This window comes from Salminus brasiliensis, chromosome 21, assembly GCF_030463535.1.
Source record: "Salminus brasiliensis chromosome 21, fSalBra1.hap2, whole genome shotgun sequence".
NCBI lineage: Eukaryota > Metazoa > Chordata > Actinopteri > Characiformes > Bryconidae > Salminus > Salminus brasiliensis.
The window spans coordinates 25,635,224-25,652,286 of record NC_132898.1 but is presented as its reverse complement, the minus strand read 5'-3'; the positions used below and the strand labels follow the sequence as shown (position 1 = coordinate 25,652,286).

General features: G+C 42.4%; 1 protein-coding gene across 1 annotated transcript in view; it reads right to left on the bottom strand.

Moving 5' to 3' along the window:
- The window catches only part of dnah1 (dynein, axonemal, heavy chain 1), a 54,456-nt gene that overhangs the window by 34,688 nt on the left and 2,705 nt on the right, over positions 1-17,063 (bottom strand). The window contains exons 5-37 of the mRNA XM_072665445.1: positions 16,768-16,987; positions 16,290-16,419; positions 15,698-15,835; positions 15,351-15,597; positions 14,805-14,962; positions 14,511-14,722; positions 14,089-14,387; positions 13,123-13,273; positions 12,831-13,024; positions 12,289-12,514; positions 11,886-12,005; positions 11,682-11,764; positions 11,156-11,297; positions 10,734-10,889; positions 9,433-9,631; positions 9,070-9,323; positions 7,992-8,204; positions 7,708-7,872; positions 7,510-7,631; positions 6,866-6,971; positions 6,275-6,454; positions 5,966-6,106; positions 5,445-5,608; positions 5,245-5,358; positions 4,100-4,288; positions 3,578-3,683; positions 3,374-3,487; positions 3,095-3,244; positions 2,865-2,951; positions 1,949-2,135; positions 1,210-1,301; positions 838-992; positions 150-327 (exon numbers count right to left, since the gene is read on the bottom strand). Of these exons, the coding sequence (XP_072521546.1) occupies positions 150-327; positions 838-992; positions 1,210-1,301; positions 1,949-2,135; positions 2,865-2,951; positions 3,095-3,244; positions 3,374-3,487; positions 3,578-3,683; positions 4,100-4,288; positions 5,245-5,358; positions 5,445-5,608; positions 5,966-6,106; positions 6,275-6,454; positions 6,866-6,971; positions 7,510-7,631; positions 7,708-7,872; positions 7,992-8,204; positions 9,070-9,323; positions 9,433-9,631; positions 10,734-10,889; positions 11,156-11,297; positions 11,682-11,764; positions 11,886-12,005; positions 12,289-12,514; positions 12,831-13,024; positions 13,123-13,273; positions 14,089-14,387; positions 14,511-14,722; positions 14,805-14,962; positions 15,351-15,597; positions 15,698-15,835; positions 16,290-16,419; positions 16,768-16,987 (5,392 nt within the window). The remainder of the gene's footprint in view (positions 1-149; positions 328-837; positions 993-1,209; positions 1,302-1,948; positions 2,136-2,864; positions 2,952-3,094; positions 3,245-3,373; positions 3,488-3,577; positions 3,684-4,099; positions 4,289-5,244; positions 5,359-5,444; positions 5,609-5,965; positions 6,107-6,274; positions 6,455-6,865; positions 6,972-7,509; positions 7,632-7,707; positions 7,873-7,991; positions 8,205-9,069; positions 9,324-9,432; positions 9,632-10,733; positions 10,890-11,155; positions 11,298-11,681; positions 11,765-11,885; positions 12,006-12,288; positions 12,515-12,830; positions 13,025-13,122; positions 13,274-14,088; positions 14,388-14,510; positions 14,723-14,804; positions 14,963-15,350; positions 15,598-15,697; positions 15,836-16,289; positions 16,420-16,767; positions 16,988-17,063) is intronic.

Genomic DNA, 17,063 nt, shown 5'->3' with positions numbered 1-17,063 from the left:
AGGCAAACCATCAAACTCTTACGAAAACATAAACTTAGTTTAACAAGCTTAAGTGGACCTTAAGTTGGTTTAAAGCCATTCACTCATCCAACAGAAATAGGTATAACATATACACACACACACATGCACAAGTCAGTGTCAAAACTCACGTCGCTAAGTTTGATGATCTCCCCTGAACTCAAGCACAGCTTCTTATTGTCATCCAGCACTGTGTTCATGTTCTCAATCCACACAGCGTCCACTGGACCATCAAACATGTACCACTTCTTCTCCTCATCCATTGCGGCGGCCCCAGCGCGGATCAGAGATGACAGAATACCATCAGTCCTGATCACACACACCCACACCACAGTCAGTAATCCCACCTTGATCATTTCACTGCGATAAATGGGGATGCTCTGGTAGGATTTCTACTTTGGTCAACCTGATGATTAGACAAGACCACTAATGGTGTGCAGTGATACCATGTTAGCAGCAGATCTTTTAAGCCCTGTAAGTTATGAGGTGGGACCTCCATGGACCACATCAATGAGCCTTGGATACCCATAATCCTGTCGCTGGCTCACCAGTTATCCTTCCTTGGAGCTTTTTGTAGATACCAACCACTGCATACTGGGAACACCACACAAGACCTACTTTAGGTTTTGGAGATGTTGTGAAGTCATCTAGACATCCCAATTTTATTTCTGCTGCCAACACAACAACTTCAAGAAGTGACTGTTTACTTGCTGGTTAATAAACCCACTCTCTGACAGGTGCCATTGCAACCAGATAATCAATGTTATTCACTTTGATCTGTGCTTGTCTGCTCCTGTGAAATGTTAACCAGCAACTCACCACTCATGGGTCAGAAGGTCAAACTCCCCATACAGCTGCCCCATGGTGATGGACTTTGGGTTAAGGACGTACGTCTGCACAGCCTCGTACACACCGCCGCTGACCGAGGGCTGACCCTGCAGAGCGGTCATGGCTGTCCCCAGCACCTCGTAACACTGACAGACACCGACAAAAATCATGAGACAATGGGGTGAGTGATCATCACTGCCTGGATAGTTTTAATGATCAGTTTGTATCTTAAAACTGCAACCAGACAGACTTGAGAGCTGCAGTAAGATCAAACATGATTACCAGATAAACAATGAACGGCTTTGCTAAAGCACTTGCAAAAGAGTATGACACTGGTTATATGGGTGTGTCTAAAGTCCTTACCTTAGTTTTACCTGAGCCAGATGGCCCCACCAGCATCAGGCCATGCCTCACCACTGTGGTCTCATATAGCTGAATAATCTTTGTGATGTAGCCTGAGAAACAGCACAAAACTCAGATGTCACTAAAAGAAAGCATGTTATATCTTCGCTGTCACACAAAAACATTATATCTCAATTTTTGCCGTTTTTCACGTTTTTACATAATGTGAATCTGGCAACTACTCCGTACAGTGTTTCAGAATTTTATGATGAATGACAACCAGAAATGCTCCAAAATGACTGAAGGTCATGAAGGTTTTTCCTTCTTCTGTAAACATGCCGTGTTGGAGAAACAAGGTTTTAGCATGACAGCAACTATATGACGTTGAAGGGCCTATACAGTCATATGCATGGATATGGATATTTGGAGGGTTTCTTTTTTTTTTCGGATGTTTGGTTCACATCCTCTACAAAGACACAATTCTGCAAATTGTAAAGCAGAATTACTGGGGTTTTTTTATTAAACATTGAAAAATAATAATAATAATAACAAAAATAAAAATGTCAAGCAAAATAATCGAAACTGTGTCTAAAATGTGCAGAATATTTAAGTGTGCTACTCATAGAGGAATTGTTTGCTTATTTTCAATCAACTTCATTTGAACAGTGGTGTCCAAACCTTTGCACAATTTTAACTGTATAATTACAGCAATTTCTGGCTGGAGTTTCATCCTGAATTCAAAACAGCCCACGGGTCTTACCGTCAACATCTTTTAGACATTTGTCATTGCAGACATTGCGGATTGACTTCTCCAGGCTGCCGTAGTCGATGGGTTCCTCACGGATTTTGGGGAAGAGGTCAGACACAATGCCATTAAAGAGCTTGAGGTCGTCCTGCAGGAACTTGGGCACGTTTACGTCTCTGATTGCACGCAGACAGATTAGCTCCTACAGCAGAAGAATCCTTTCATCAAAACTAGAATTGTACCTTAAATATGGATCCACTGTGTTTGTTTTCTTGTTTGTTTGTTCAAATTACACTTAAAGAGCCAATATCCTACATTTTACCTGTATTTTATTTTTGTATCTCAAAGACATTTATGTGGGTTTGTGTATAAAAGGATGTCATAATTCTTTTTTACAACCTCTCTGTTTTAATTGGAATTAAACAGGCTGTTTTTGTTCGTTTACATATATACATACTCTACGCCAATCTTGGTTTGGAATGAAGTCTGCCCTTTATATCAGCTCCAATTAGTATATATAAGCACTTTGTAGCTTCTGTCTCCGACTTTACATGCACAAGGGGGACCAATTATGTTGGGGTGTCTAATAGAGTGGACAGTGAGTGGAAAAAGTGTTTAAAAAAAACAGCAATTCGTACTAGTAATAGTACTAACACAGACTAACACATCACCCAAATAATACTTGCTCTGTGGTGGTCTTCTGGGGCCCTGGTCATTGAAGTACAGGGTGAAATGAGGCTAATAAAGTATGCAGGGAAACAGATGTCCTACAGTCCAGCAATTACAGAACTACAAAGTGGTTCTATGTGCTAAGTGGAGCTGATATAATGAGCCAAGTTCATTCCAAACCGTAATATAGTGGTCATCATATTCTGATATGCATATAACATACAACACCTAATGTTACAGTTATATTAAGTGTGACCATAACCTCATTCATCTCAGGATTCTCCCTCTTTAGGTTTCCCGCAGCAGAAATAACAGTTTTCACAGCTCTCATGCCAAAGTCATAGTGATCCTGCTCAACAAAGCACACAACAACATACGCACACAGTAAATGGATCAGAGCTGCTGGGAGTGTGCTAAAGCAAAAGGTCCACATAAAATGTGGGACAGGACACTGTACTAGTCTATACATACTTGAACACATAGAAAAGATACCTGAGAGCTGAGCTGCTCAGAGGACAGCTTGAAGGTACTGGTGATTTTTTTGGACAGCACTTTGGCATCACTGAAGCCGAAGGAGTACAGTGAAATCTCGGCAATCATGGCATAGTCAGGAACCATCATAGCAACAGGACGGAACAGAGCCTGAAAGTCAGAGCGCATCATTAACAACACAGCAAATAGTCAACATAATGCATCATTCCAGGTGGAAGCCACTCTAGACGCTCATACTATGATTCAAATATCATGGTGGCCTCAACGTGCAATGTTTACCTTTAAGTTGTCAGGCAGTTCGGTTCGGCCGGCATACCCTGGGTTCATAGTGATGAAAACGGCACATGAAGGAACCAGTGGGATCTCTTTTCCTTCAAACACAAATCTCTCTGCCTAAACACATTAACCAGTAACAGTTCAAAACTGAGCAAATCATCGAAATCTAAAAAATATTAGAGTTTTAGTGATTGTGTACACGCTCACTCTTTGCTGCTGGGCCTTCTGAATGGTGGTAATCTGTTGGGCCACCACGGACAGCACCTCCACATCAATGCGGTTAAATTCATCAAAACATGCCCATGCACCAGAGCTGCAAACCCACACACACACAAGAGTATTAATATAGAATTTGACTGACTTTGCAGTCTGATGTTGAATACTGCAGGTACTGATGTTGGATGAATAGCTCTGGATCAACACCACTCCAGTTAATCCCAAAGGTATCGAATAGAGCTCTGTCACTTCAGAGAACGCAGCTCCAATGCTCCACAGCCCAACGCTTGGAGGCTTTATACCCTCTATCCCTTTAGCATTGGGCATGATGACCTTAGGCAAGTGTGTAACTGCTCCAAAACACCCCATTCTGTTGGTCAGTGCTTTACTAAGAAGATTACACAAACAGTGAGTGCACACCTTCTCTAGTACATCTGCGTTTAGAGCGTAGTGAGCATCAGTTCAAGAAAAGCCTTCATCAGTGTCTTGGTGTGCTGTTTGTGCAGGTCTCACCTAGCCAGACCCTTGAGAAACTTGCCCATGGCGAGGAAGTCGAGCTGATCAGAGCAGTTGAAGACGACAGTCTGGATGGCCAGTGCTTTGCCCAGGTCCTTGGTAGTCTCAGTCTTGCCTGTGCCTGCCGGACCCGCTGGGGCTCCTCCAAACTTCAGGTGCAGAGCGCCCGTCAGGGTGAGATAACACCTGAGTGAGAAATTACAAAAAACAAAACAACAAAAGAGTCTACTTTAAATGTTTGCCTTAGGTTTTACCCCTATAGTGTCTGCTTTTCTGCAGGGGCGGATAGGCACACAGATTAAAGGAGTAGTTCATCAAAAAATCAAATGAACATGATTTATCACTTATCCCAGATGCATCCGGTCAGCCATGACAATTTTGAAATCTGGAGTTTGCTTTTTTAGTTTAGAACAGAAGATGCTAGGCTAAAGTTGCTAACAAACACAGGACTTGAACTGTCACCATCTTTGGTCAATGTGATTTAGAGTCCTTAAGACACATTGTACCCCATTCACACCTGTAGTTTGTGCTGGCCACTTATGATCAGATCACCCAGGACACATGTAATGCCAGGTGTAAATGTGGTCAAAATTTGTGTTATTCATATGTGGCATTATTCCTCACATCGTGGTCCAGTGTCAAAGAAAAATATTATTACAAAACAGAACATTATGCAGATGATAATGTAGTTTCCAATCTAAGCTTAAATGGTAAAATAATATAATACTAAATAGTGTATGGGAAAAATTGTTTATGTAAAATTATGTTAAGCAAATAAATAAATAAATAAGATTTGAGGTTTATATGTACCAAGATGAGCAAGGTGACAGTTCAGTGTTTGTTAGCAACATTAGCCTAGCATATACCATTGTAAAGAAGCAAATTAAAGATATTAAACATGTTTTGGCTAATCGACAGCATTTGGGGTCAGTTATTAATCATAGTCACATTTTAGGACCAATTATTCCTCTAATACAAAAACCTATTTATGATTTGTGTTTCAAGTTGCTGTATTTAAGTTTTTTTATATTTTATAAGATAATATTTTACTGGTATGAATAAGATCACATGTCAATCAAGTTAAAATTCAACTAATTTACAATAACTTTCACTTTAGAACCATATGTTCCCATTGGTTTTACCGGTCTGTCAGTGGGGTGATGACCAGTCGCCCTGAGTTACCCAGGTACTCGTAACCATAGAGAAACTCTGCATTCACTGCCCTGATGTACAAGTCATCTCTCGTCCAGTAATATCTATAAACACACACATATAGACACATGCTCTGTATGCTGTCAAATCATAAGACAGAAAAACATTTTAGGAGTTAGGCTCTCCTCACCTGAGCTGGCTAATCCACTCAAAGTCATTGACACTGGCCACACCCTCCTCTACCAGCTTGGCAGCCACGTCTTTAGCATGCACCTCGATCACAATAAGAGCAGAGAGGACAGCCCGCTGCATTTTAGACAGACGACCCCGCACCAACTGCACAAGGTCACTCAGCTACACACAAACACAAAGACACACACAAATATACATGATATGGACAAAAGTATTCAGACACAGGATTGTTCATTGTTTCTTCCCAACTCATTCCAAAAGTATTAAATGGAGCACTATCTTTCCAGAACACAGTTCCACTGCTACACTGCTCAATGCTGGGAGCCCTCTAGCCCATGCCTGGCATTAGGCATGGTGCCAACAGGTTCCTGTTTATCTGCTTCATAGTGCAACTATCTGAAATGATTCACTAGAAGGCATATAGTCTATACTAGAGCTGTAATCAAGACCATTATTGTCTATAAGTACGAAACAAGCCATCGCATGCTATCCTACACATTAACATGCATAAGACAGAACCTGTATCTGGAGCTGAGGGTAAAGGCTCTCGGCCAGATCTCCTCTCTCCAGAGCCTCTGAGACTTCTGTGGTCCAGAATGTCTGACACCCTGCGATCACCACCTGCCCAGGCCAGGACAGCACCCAATTTGTGCGAGGTTCCTACAAAGAAGTGTGAAAAAATATATGGTCATATTTGATTATACAAAACACTTTATATCTACATTTATTTATATTGATTATTATGTATTTATTAGTTCATCCTGAGTGAGAAAAGTGAGGAACAGCGCTGGCATAGCTCTGGCAGTTCCCTTGAAATGGCAAACAGACCTCGGGGTAGACCCTCAGGGATCGGTCAATGCAATCCCGTAGACTGAGCTTCATGGACTTCTCCACATCACGCAGCCAGTCCTCCACATTCCCAGAAGGCCACACAGGGAGGAACAGCTTGACCTCCTCTCCTTCTGCAGAGTACATGTGTGTGATCTGCAGGTCCGACTGGAAATGGAGCTGTATGGTACAATAGGAACAAGTCATGTAATTTGTGAGGTGGGGCCTCCACAGATTGCATCAATGAGACCTTGGGTGTCCAAAAGCCTGTCGCCAGTTCACTGGTTGTCTTTTCTTGGACCACTTTTGGTAAATACTGACCACTTCATATCGAAACACCCCACAAGACCTGCCTGATGTCCTGGAGATGTTCTGAGCTATCATCTAGCTGTCATAATTTGGCTCAGATTCTTATGCTTGTCCATTTCCCACCCCTTGACAGATGCCATTGTAGATGGCAATGTTTTTCACTTCACCTGTCAGTGGTAGTAATGTTATGGCTAATCTGTGTATATAGATGCGCTAAATTAGAGAAAATAGGGTCTGCGTCTACTTATGTTTGTGTGTGTGTAAGAGTATATGTTGACTGACCCGGGCAACATTCTCAAAGCATTTGCGCAGGTGAGGCTGCACAGCTGTTGGGTCTTTGGTTTGAGACAGAATCTCCAAAAGCTCATCATCAGACAAGAAGTAGAATCTAAAAGCCAAGAATAAACAGCAGTGTCAAATATACATTCATATATAAGTCTATTATATAGAATATTACATAATATGCTGTTCATTACAATATTTCCTGTACTGTAAGAACTAAATGATGACTAATTTGCTCTTATAATGACTTTCAATTTTACTTAATTGGAACTTATCGGTGTTATCAAAATATAAGTTCTTTAAGGAGAAGTTATCTCACATTTGAGTGCTTCGAATGACTTACTGGACAACCTTTTGGCACCTTAGACAGATTGTCTGCTTAATTAATTTATTTATTAAGTGAAATACAAACATCCTCCCAGTCCCATACAACTCCATTCAAAGGCAAAGTTAATATTATGTCACATCGTAGATGACATTGTTATATCTCATAGTCATATCTAACTTAATGTTGTCTTTGCTGGGACACAATTCTGTGATTTTGGGTGAACCGCCCCTTTAAAATCATTTTAGCTATTTAAGTAACATAATCTCAATTCATTGCAATTGTAAATACGTGTGTTAATGATTAGTGAATTGCTGACCTGGGAAAAGCTCCGCGTTTGGTCTCCAGGTATTCACTCAGTCCTTTCTGTACCTGCTCCAGAAGCTTGTTACAGTCCCTGAGGCTGTCCAACAGACGAGTGTCCGGGCACAGTTCAATCACCTGTAAGTTAGAGGTTGCACACACTGTCAATAATGTACATGTATCCTTTCGTTTTAAACAGAAGCTGTTCGCTCACCTGTCTGTTGTCATTAGCCCCCTTCATCACCTTCCTCCAGGTGCGCTCCATGGTTTGGTACCTCCTCCCCTCCAGGGGCAGCTGCCTGTTGATGTCATCTGAGCTGAAGATCGGCTCCAGGTAGAGCCAGGAGCGCTGGCACGTCAGCCACTCTTCCAGAACATCCTGCCAGCAGGGGGCAATGAACATGCACACAGGCAGTTTACAGTAAACACACTCAATAATATGTTTTCATAAAACCTCACATTTAGCTATCAAGTATTCTAACTGCATCCTGTTTGTACCTGAGTCATCCTCAGCTTGCTCTCCCAGGAGTTGATCCTGTCCTCAAATGGCTTCTTGTATGGAGAGAAGGACATACTCTGGGTCATCACAATGTGGTCATCCAGCAGCTGAGAGGCCTCTTCAGGACTCTTTAGGATGTAAGTGCCAGTCTCCTTATATGGCAACACCTCGAATTCCACTGATGACCACTCTTGTTGCATCTTGTCCAGAGCCTAATCACACATACACACACGTGATTGCTTAATATGCATTGCTTTGTATTACAATTCATTTTATTACATATTACAGAGATTGTTTGAGTTAATTTAGCTTATTTGAGTCATTTTTTTATTGCTGCAGTTTGGCCAACAATACATATTGAGTTCAGCTTCAAAAACATTATTAAACAAGCTACAGCTGATGTTTGGTCTATGTTCTTCCCCCTCAATTCATTTACTGTTTATTTCCATCTGCAGATTGGAACCCCTATCACATGAGGCGAGCATCCCATTCTCAGATTCCTGATCTTGGAGGACTGTGGTGTTGATGGCATTCAAACTTAAGAACTCCTGTCTCTTGACAGGCTGGCAGTTAGATGATTGTGCCACTCTAGAGCTGTGAAGCCATGTACAGTTCTGTGCCCAAGAAAGAACAGAAAGGTAAATTTACTCAAACCTGTGTTCTGATGTAGTGTAATTTCACAGTACTAGAGTGGCGCTACGGTCTAACTGCTGCTTATCAAGTGTGAGGAGTTCACAAGTTCAAATCCCAACAAGGGCTCAGAGATCCTTTGTCAAAAGATTCCCAGGCTGAGGATGTCATGTCACTGAGGGGGTCTTAACCTGGAGACGGTAATGAACAGTAAATAATTAAGTTACAGACTAAACAACTTACTCAACATTCAATCACTTCCAACTGCAGCTCATTAACTAATGTTTTGAGGCTCAATTCAGTGTGTATTGTTGACCAAACTGAGTAAGCTAATGTAAATTAACTCAAATAAAGCTCTGTAATCAGTTACTGCATCATTTTAAGTTGGCCTGCCTTCAAACTATGTGGCTTTGTGCCCTACACACATCTGCGTATCATGTGCTGCACCTGCTCGATGCCGTACTCTTTGCCGGCCACCTCAGCAACGTGGGCAATCTCGTCCACATGCTGCTGCAGGCCGAGCTCCAGACAGCGGGAAAACGTAAGACTGGCCTTGGGCTTCACATTCATCTGAATGCGCTCTGACAGCAGCTCCCAGTGACGGCTACGCATACCCGGGTTCCGCAGGCCCTGAAACAGCGGGATGAACGGACGGAAGTTCTCGATAATGCCACGAATATAGGACGCCATGTCCTGACAGGCTGGGAGAGAAAGAAAGGAGAAGAGTGGAGAGGTGATAAGAGGAGAATTATGTGAATATCTTGTAATAAGGCGCCTGTAATTGCATTGTAATACTGATGTTCTATCTACCTGGTATGTCTTTGAACAGTTTGACACACTTGTGCATAGTTTTATAGGCATCGTTGACATTGCGCTCTAGCTGTTCTGCGTCAATAGTGGACAGTGGGTCATTTAGCCAGCTCTCATGCCACCGTAGCCAATCCGAAGCGGTCAACCACAGCTCCTGAAATGGCTGGAAGTCTCGGATAAGTTTCTGAAGCCGCTCGTACTGAAGAGATCAGAAAAATGGTGCAAACAATTATAGTGTGATGTTTCTATAGATGCTACACAGTGTATTATATAGTATTCATGTGTTCATTATTTTTGGTATTTTTTTAAAAACAAACCCAACACAACAGCCATCATAGAGGTAGTTTTCATTAATAATGGGCACAGAACACTGATGTACAGTGCTGTGCAAACGTTACTGAGAAATTAAAATTATCTGGGCAGTAGGTGTTTATTTACTCAGTTAAGCACTGATATTAGAATAAACACAATTAACATTCATTAAAAAATTGTTATTTTTTATCACTGTATTCAATACAACATCTCTAAAGCTCTCCTCATGGGTGTCTAGTATTATTTAGCGTTCGCATCCAACACCTGGTTTGGTAAATCAGTGCTTAATGATGGTAAATCAAGGGAGCTGGTGATGGAATTGAACACATCTACACTGTGCTGGCTGGGGCCGTCCAGGAGAAATCTTGAACCAAACTTTATTCTTTATCAGAATCAGAATCAGAATCAGAATCTCTTTATTTCACCAAGTATGTTACCCATACAAGGAATTTGTCTTGGTGAGAGCAACACGCATGACAAGTAACAAAGAAACACAGAACACAGTCTTAAACTAAAGGAAAATGACACTAAACAATAAATAGGGTAGGGGATAAATTAAAAAAAGTAGAAAGTACTAAAGGTAATAAAGGTAATAAAGAGCTGAAAAATATATTTACAGAAAAGAAAAGGACATCTGTACAGGTGTGCAAATAGTCATAGTGCAAAATAGGCAGAGTGCAAATAACTGTTCAGTCCGGTTTGGTTTTAGACTAGCTTACAAGATCTCAACTACTTTCTTCACAGAATGTCACATGAGAAATTCTTCCCTTTTACTGTATTTGTGCTCAGGTGCCTAAAACTAACCTTTTTGGTTTTAGTGCCAAAAAATACACAGCATTTTATAAGACCACTAATTAGTGTCGTATGTCAAGTATAGAAGTGTGTGGTTTGAGGCACACCCAGAATCCAAGTGAGAGAGTAAGACACCGATCAGCCCAGTAAAATGTGTTGTCCAATGTGTGTGTGTGTGTTAGGGTTTGAACACGTACGTTGGTGACAGGGATGCCGAAGAGGCGTTCGCGGTTGTTGTAAACCTGTGCCATTGTCTGAGACTCCTTCAGCTGCTTTCCGATGCGCCGCACTTCATTCGCTACCTCATGTGCTCGATTAACATCTGAGTAGGCAGAGAATCCTGCAACCACCATCTGAAACACACACACACACACACACACACACACACACACACACTATGACAAGCAAAAGAATGTAGTGCTATTCCTTAAGCTGCCACTAGGTGGCCATTAGGTACTTCCATTAGGTACTTCTAAAACATGGAACCACTGTATTTAAAAGCAGCCCTTACTTGTCATATTAAGTTCAGTTGCTTGTGTTTGATGGCACTCTTACTTTCAGTAACAGACTGTTTCACACACCTGCAGATGTTTACAGGTAAACTGAGAGAGGCTCTGACCTGTAAGGACTCCAGGCGCTCCTGGAAGTTGTTCTGGTCGACCAGCTGGATCTTATGGAAGCGGTCCTCATCTTCTTCATGCTTTACTCGCACACTTTCCATCTGAGTGAGGATCTTATGGGGCCAAGCCATCGCCGTCCACCTCCACACAACACAAACACACCATTATTTCCTGTGTATATGCTTATCTACAACCAGCTTCTGCAGTTTTATGGCATTAAGGACTTTTGCAGTGTCCTGTAAACACATTATTTTATTTAATTATTTAAGCACTCATCTCAGCAAGTTATGAAAAGTTAACATTAATTTTACTCTAACTCTAGATCACAATAAAACAGATGCTTGTAAACATAAATACAGTAAAAAGGAACAAGAATTTCTCATGTTCAAGAAAGTATCTTGTGAGTCTGAAGAACTAAGCTTGGTTCCAGAATGGATGAGAACTATAAATAACACTAGACTCCCATAAAGAGAGCTTTAGAGATGTTTAAATTAACACAGTGATCAACAATGCTGTTTGACCTACTTTGCAGCAAAATCATCTTTGGAGAGATTGTAGAAAAAATCATCTATTAGCTCATAGTCAGCCATGGCCTTGGACAAAAGCTCCTGCCCAGCAAAGAGAAACACAGAGATGCATTAAAACATGAATTATTATTATGCCCTACAAAATCCTATGCCTCACAGCATGAGGTGAGTAAAAGTGTAACTTGAAAGCATGGCATTTTACCTTTTGAGTTCTCAGCTGATCTGGGATCTGTATCATCCACTCCCTCTGCTCTGTCAGCTCCTCGATGCTGTCAGGCTTTTCATACAGCTTCCTGCTGATAACTTTGCACTCCTCACAGGCCTGAAACACATATCATCTCTTTATTCGCTAGCAACTGGAAGGTTGTAAATTCCAGCTCTGCTGCTGGAAACCAGAAACCAGATTCTAACCAGATCTTCTGGCTAGCTAGCAAACGAAGGGTTAGGGGTTCAAATTTCAGTAATGAATGGGTATGCATTTTTGTGCCCCTTGTGGAGCTGGTAAATTCACATCCAGACAGTAAAAACCCATCCCCTGGACAGCTCTCCTACTGGAAAACAGAATCAGGTTATCTTCTGGTTCTGCATTGCTCAAGTGAATCTACCTCTTCCACTTGTTTGCGGAGCTTCAAAGCGAGGCTGTCCAGCACGGCTTTGGCCAGGGAACTGCGTTTCTCAGACAGATTCTGTCGCACAGCCTCCACACTGACCATGAAGGGCCCAATCACGATGGAAGAGGGAAGAGACTGATCTAATTTCTCCTTCTCCATCAGGTGCATTACCACCTCCCGCTTCACCTCCGCAGGGGTGGTATTCTCCTCACTGTGATGCCTGGAAAGAGACAAACATAGTAGTAATAGGAGAACTCCATCATTCTACACTTAATACCCCATAATATCAAAGTGAAAACAGAAGTTTAGTATTAGAAATTCTTTTTTTATTGTATTTTTATTGTAGGCTGCGACATAGCAAAATGCAAAAAACTTAAAGGTCTGAAGACTTTTCAAATACATGCAATAATACATGCAATAATACATGCAATAATGTAAGTGCAATAAATAACATCTACCCTGACTGACTGCCCTTTATTATGTCTCAATCAAAAATCAGCCTGAAAGGAACAGAAAGTGGAAGGGATACTGAGTACTTTAGGAATGTGTTGATGTTGGAGTTCTGCAGCTCAAGGTGGCACTCGTATTCTCGGGCGTAGGCTCGAAGCGGAATGGTAGCCTGGCACAAGGCGAAACTCACTCTCTCTCTCAGCTCTCTCACTGCCGGCTCATACAGACCCACTGACTCCAACAGAGGAACTCCACTGATGAACAAATTCTGCATTACAAACTGAGACAGAGAGAAAGAGAGAGAGAGAGTCCAAGGTTGTTATCGCTCAGAGAGAACAGGAACACAGTTGATGTGATATCAATGTCTCTTTTTATAACCTTGTCCAGTTGAGGGACATCATGTGTAGACAGGATCCCTTTGTCCAGCAGGTTAACAATGGATGTCTCAAAGTTTTCCAGTGGGGTGCTGTAGTGGACTCCAGTCTGATCCAGTACTAGATCCACCAGGAAAAGTGGGCTTTTCTTGGGTCTATAAATCAAATGTAAACTCACAAGTGAAGTAAAGCATTTCAAAATGACACAGTAATGGAAGTGTACCCACCCAACATACCCACGTGGGGCTTACATGGTTGGAACATGGGCTAGGTGGATACCATCAGGCATGGGCTCTGAATGGATTTATTCATGCATTTTTACTGGGACCCATTGCTACAACCCACCTTAATCTGACATAGGTCCCATATAGGCTCCTTATGTAGTGTGCAACCCAGACAGGGCCTATTTTTAACCCCTCTTGGTCCCATCACTGACCCTGGTTGGCATCCATATGTGGGGCCAATGTGAAACCAAAGGACAAATGTTCTCTAGTTAGGTGACCCATCCAGGCACCACAGGGGGAATGTTAGCTGAGTAAATGTCCTAACCAAATAGCAGATGTTTCCAAGCCAAATAAGGTAAAGTTAAGGCATTTATGGGTCAGTTATGACAATGGCAAGTTCCCTATGGGCCTAAATTGGTGTAGCCTAAAAGGGTAGTAAGAATGGGCCAGAATGAGGTCATGATTTACGTATGTTCACATTAGAATTGGTGGAATTCACATTCATGTTTGTAAATGCTCTAGTGTGAACAAACCTGTGCCACTGCTGACTTTTTGGATGAGCACAGTAATATATGTGTACTCAAGTGTAATCTGATTTGGAAAAGGGCAGATATTGCATTTACACTGCTATGAAAAAATCCCATCTACATAATACAGTATTTAGGCAAAAAAATGTTTTTATGACATGATGTAGGGCATTCCACCCTGTATTGTGAACGCAGCCACAGAAGTGTTCTGAAGCTTACTTGTATGGGCTGTTGATTAGGTCAGGGCCCCAGGTGAGGTCAGAGGGGCAGTCCAGCACACTGTGGCAGGAATCCAGCAGCAGCCGGGTCAGGCTGGTCAACGAGTCCTGCACCAGGAAACGCAGTGAATCCTGCAGGTTGTAGCGCACCAATGCCATCAGGCGGCACATCTTGGACATTCGGTACACTTCCCAGCGGGACTCATTCAGGCTGAACCAGCCTGGACCCACGTGCCGCAGGCTGGAGCAGATTCCTTTACACAGAGTGGACACCCAAGAATCTTTCAGGAAGAGCTGCACCTGAGGAGTGACAGAGGAGGAGAGAGAAGGGTCCATTAGAGAACACTGAAAGAGCAGTTATTGAGACTGTATGTCTAAACAGCGTCTGTTTTTATGGATAACCGTGCATTGGCAGAACATTACCTGTGTGTGTGTTTGGGACTGTGCCAGCTCAAACTCCTCCAGGCGTAGAGGCTTGGTAAAGCTGACATGGAAGAGGCTCATGGCTGCCACTCTGTCGCACTCTGCTCTCACTTTCGACAGAGCAGAGATAACCTCAGGCTTGGTCAGCAGGGAGTTAAAGGCAAAGGCAGCACGGTTCTTCTCAAACGGGAAGTCAGGCACAGCCACCAAGCCTGCGGTTTGAAGAATCGGTTATATAAATGCTCTATCCATATATAGTATACTACCTACCTGCCTTACTACACACACTCATACCTTTATAGGGCACTCTCACTGGTTCTTCCTGGGGCAGGGTAATGTAAGAGAACTCCTCAGGGTTGTCCTGCATGACCCTGTCAAAGCTGATTTGGTTCATGGTGCGATTGTATTCCAGCTGAACCTCCTCCTCTAGACGCTTCATATACTCCTGCAGACTGTTTAGCACACACACACAAACGTAAACACACAGCACAGACATTATGGGTCACTAGATAGCAATCATTCTGCCTTTCCTTCACTAAAATGCACTAATTTTTAATTATTGTGTTATCTTTTATTTGTATTTATCCAGTAAGTTATTTATGTATTAGGTCTTAAAATCCATATTATCACTGTGACACCTGTAACCCTGTATCTCCATTTTTTTGTAACACAAATATTTAATGATAAACAGACCAACAAAAATGCCCAAATGTTTTTACATTAACCTCTCTTGTAAAGTTACAGTTTCAGACTTTCAGATCTTTTTTTTTTTAATGCTGTTAAACAATCAGGTCACTTTTCCTATCGCTTTTTAGTCTTCTCACTCCCTGTGCTTCTTACCCTGGAAGCCTGAGGCCCGGTGTGCTGAGGGCAAAGTTTCTGATGCGCTGGAGGCTGGTGGGATCCAGGGTGAGTGTCCCACTACAGGAGGTAATGCAGTCCACAGAGAGATGGTAGAGCAGCAGGGCTTCAGTGGTCTTCCTGGAGTTGTGGGCAAACTGGACCCTCTGAGCAAAGAGGTGTGGGTCTTCAGCACAAAACATCAGCCTGATGCGTGGAACCCAAAACTGACCTGCTACCAGCGGAGCTGTAGGGTGGGCAAGGGGAGAAAATAATTTTAGATAGACTATGAAATCTATAAGGATATATTAAAGAAATGATGTACAAAACCCTTCCTCTGGACTTGCCTTGGGTCCTCTGCACTTCAGTCACAGCAGGCTTACCCTTGCTGTCTCTGACCAGACCGTCTGGATCTGCTTTTTGCACCAAGTACTGATTCTTCTCTGAGCAGTAGTCCAGGACCCCCACAGACTGCCACAAATAGTCTGGAGTTGGAGAAGGAGAAAGACAAGGTGATGCCAATTTAAAGCCATAATATCACAAATTCAGTGTTGTGATGGATCTTCAAGGGTTCTTTACTAAAGGCAATGGGTCTATACAGAACCATGACAACTCAAAGAATCATTTGAATGCATCAATGATTCTTTGCCTGGTTAGATGGGTCCTCAGACACAAGGAAAATGGCTGGTAGATGGTTTTTCGTTTCCCAATTTTGTACCCAATTTGAAAGGCCAATTACCCACTCCCTGTCCATGTGAACTCCCTCTATCGCTAGCAATGCCCCCAAACTGTGAAGACTAGCACATGTCTCCTCCAGCACAAGTGAAGACCAGTCACCGCCTCTTTTTAAAACTGCTGCTGATGCAGCATCTCTATATGAGTACTATATACAACTTTTTTTTTGCTTAGAGTTCAGCAGGGTTCAAGAAAGCTCTGTACTTGTTGAGATGTCACTGGTAGGTAGCAGGGCCTTGGCTGGGACGGGTTTGCAGTCGGCTGAGTCTGGCTCAAAGCCCAAAGCTAACCAGTCCTCTGGCGTCCGGCAGTCAAACTCCTCATTGTCAAATATCTGGAGGGCTCAAACCAAAACAAAATCAGGACACACACACACACACACATACACACTTAGTAAAAAACATTCACCAATTTAATTTCATGATCAAAACAACAAAATAAAAATGAATGATGTTGTTTTTGTTGTTGTTTGTTTAAAGTGCAAGTAAACATATCTAAGTTTCTTCACACACATTCCTTGTAGCATTTTGCTAAAACTGTTATATGCCAAAAAATGACAACCCACCCACTCCTCAATAAGCCCCACTTCCACACGCTAATTGTCGACATCTGTAAGAGTTAGCAGTGTGACAATCTACCCATGTGACAACCAGTCTACTATGCCTGCAGTGTCAGATCTCACCTCCAGAGGAAGGTAGTTAGAAACTGGTGGGCAGGGTTTATTTGCCAGAGATGGACAGGGGTTTTTAGAAGGAGGTAGACAGGGGCTTTTAGAGCTGGGTGTGTAGGCGTCCTCTGTGTGATGCTCACTGCTCAGCTCTCTGGGTACCAGCTGGTTGGAATCGATGCCAAGATCAGCCAGGAGCTGAGCGATGTCTAACTTTAGATACTCCCGTCTCCGTCTGAAAGTTCAGTAAAACAGCACTTCACTTAGAGCAGAGAGAAATGGAGACAACCAAATTTTAGTTTTAACCAAAT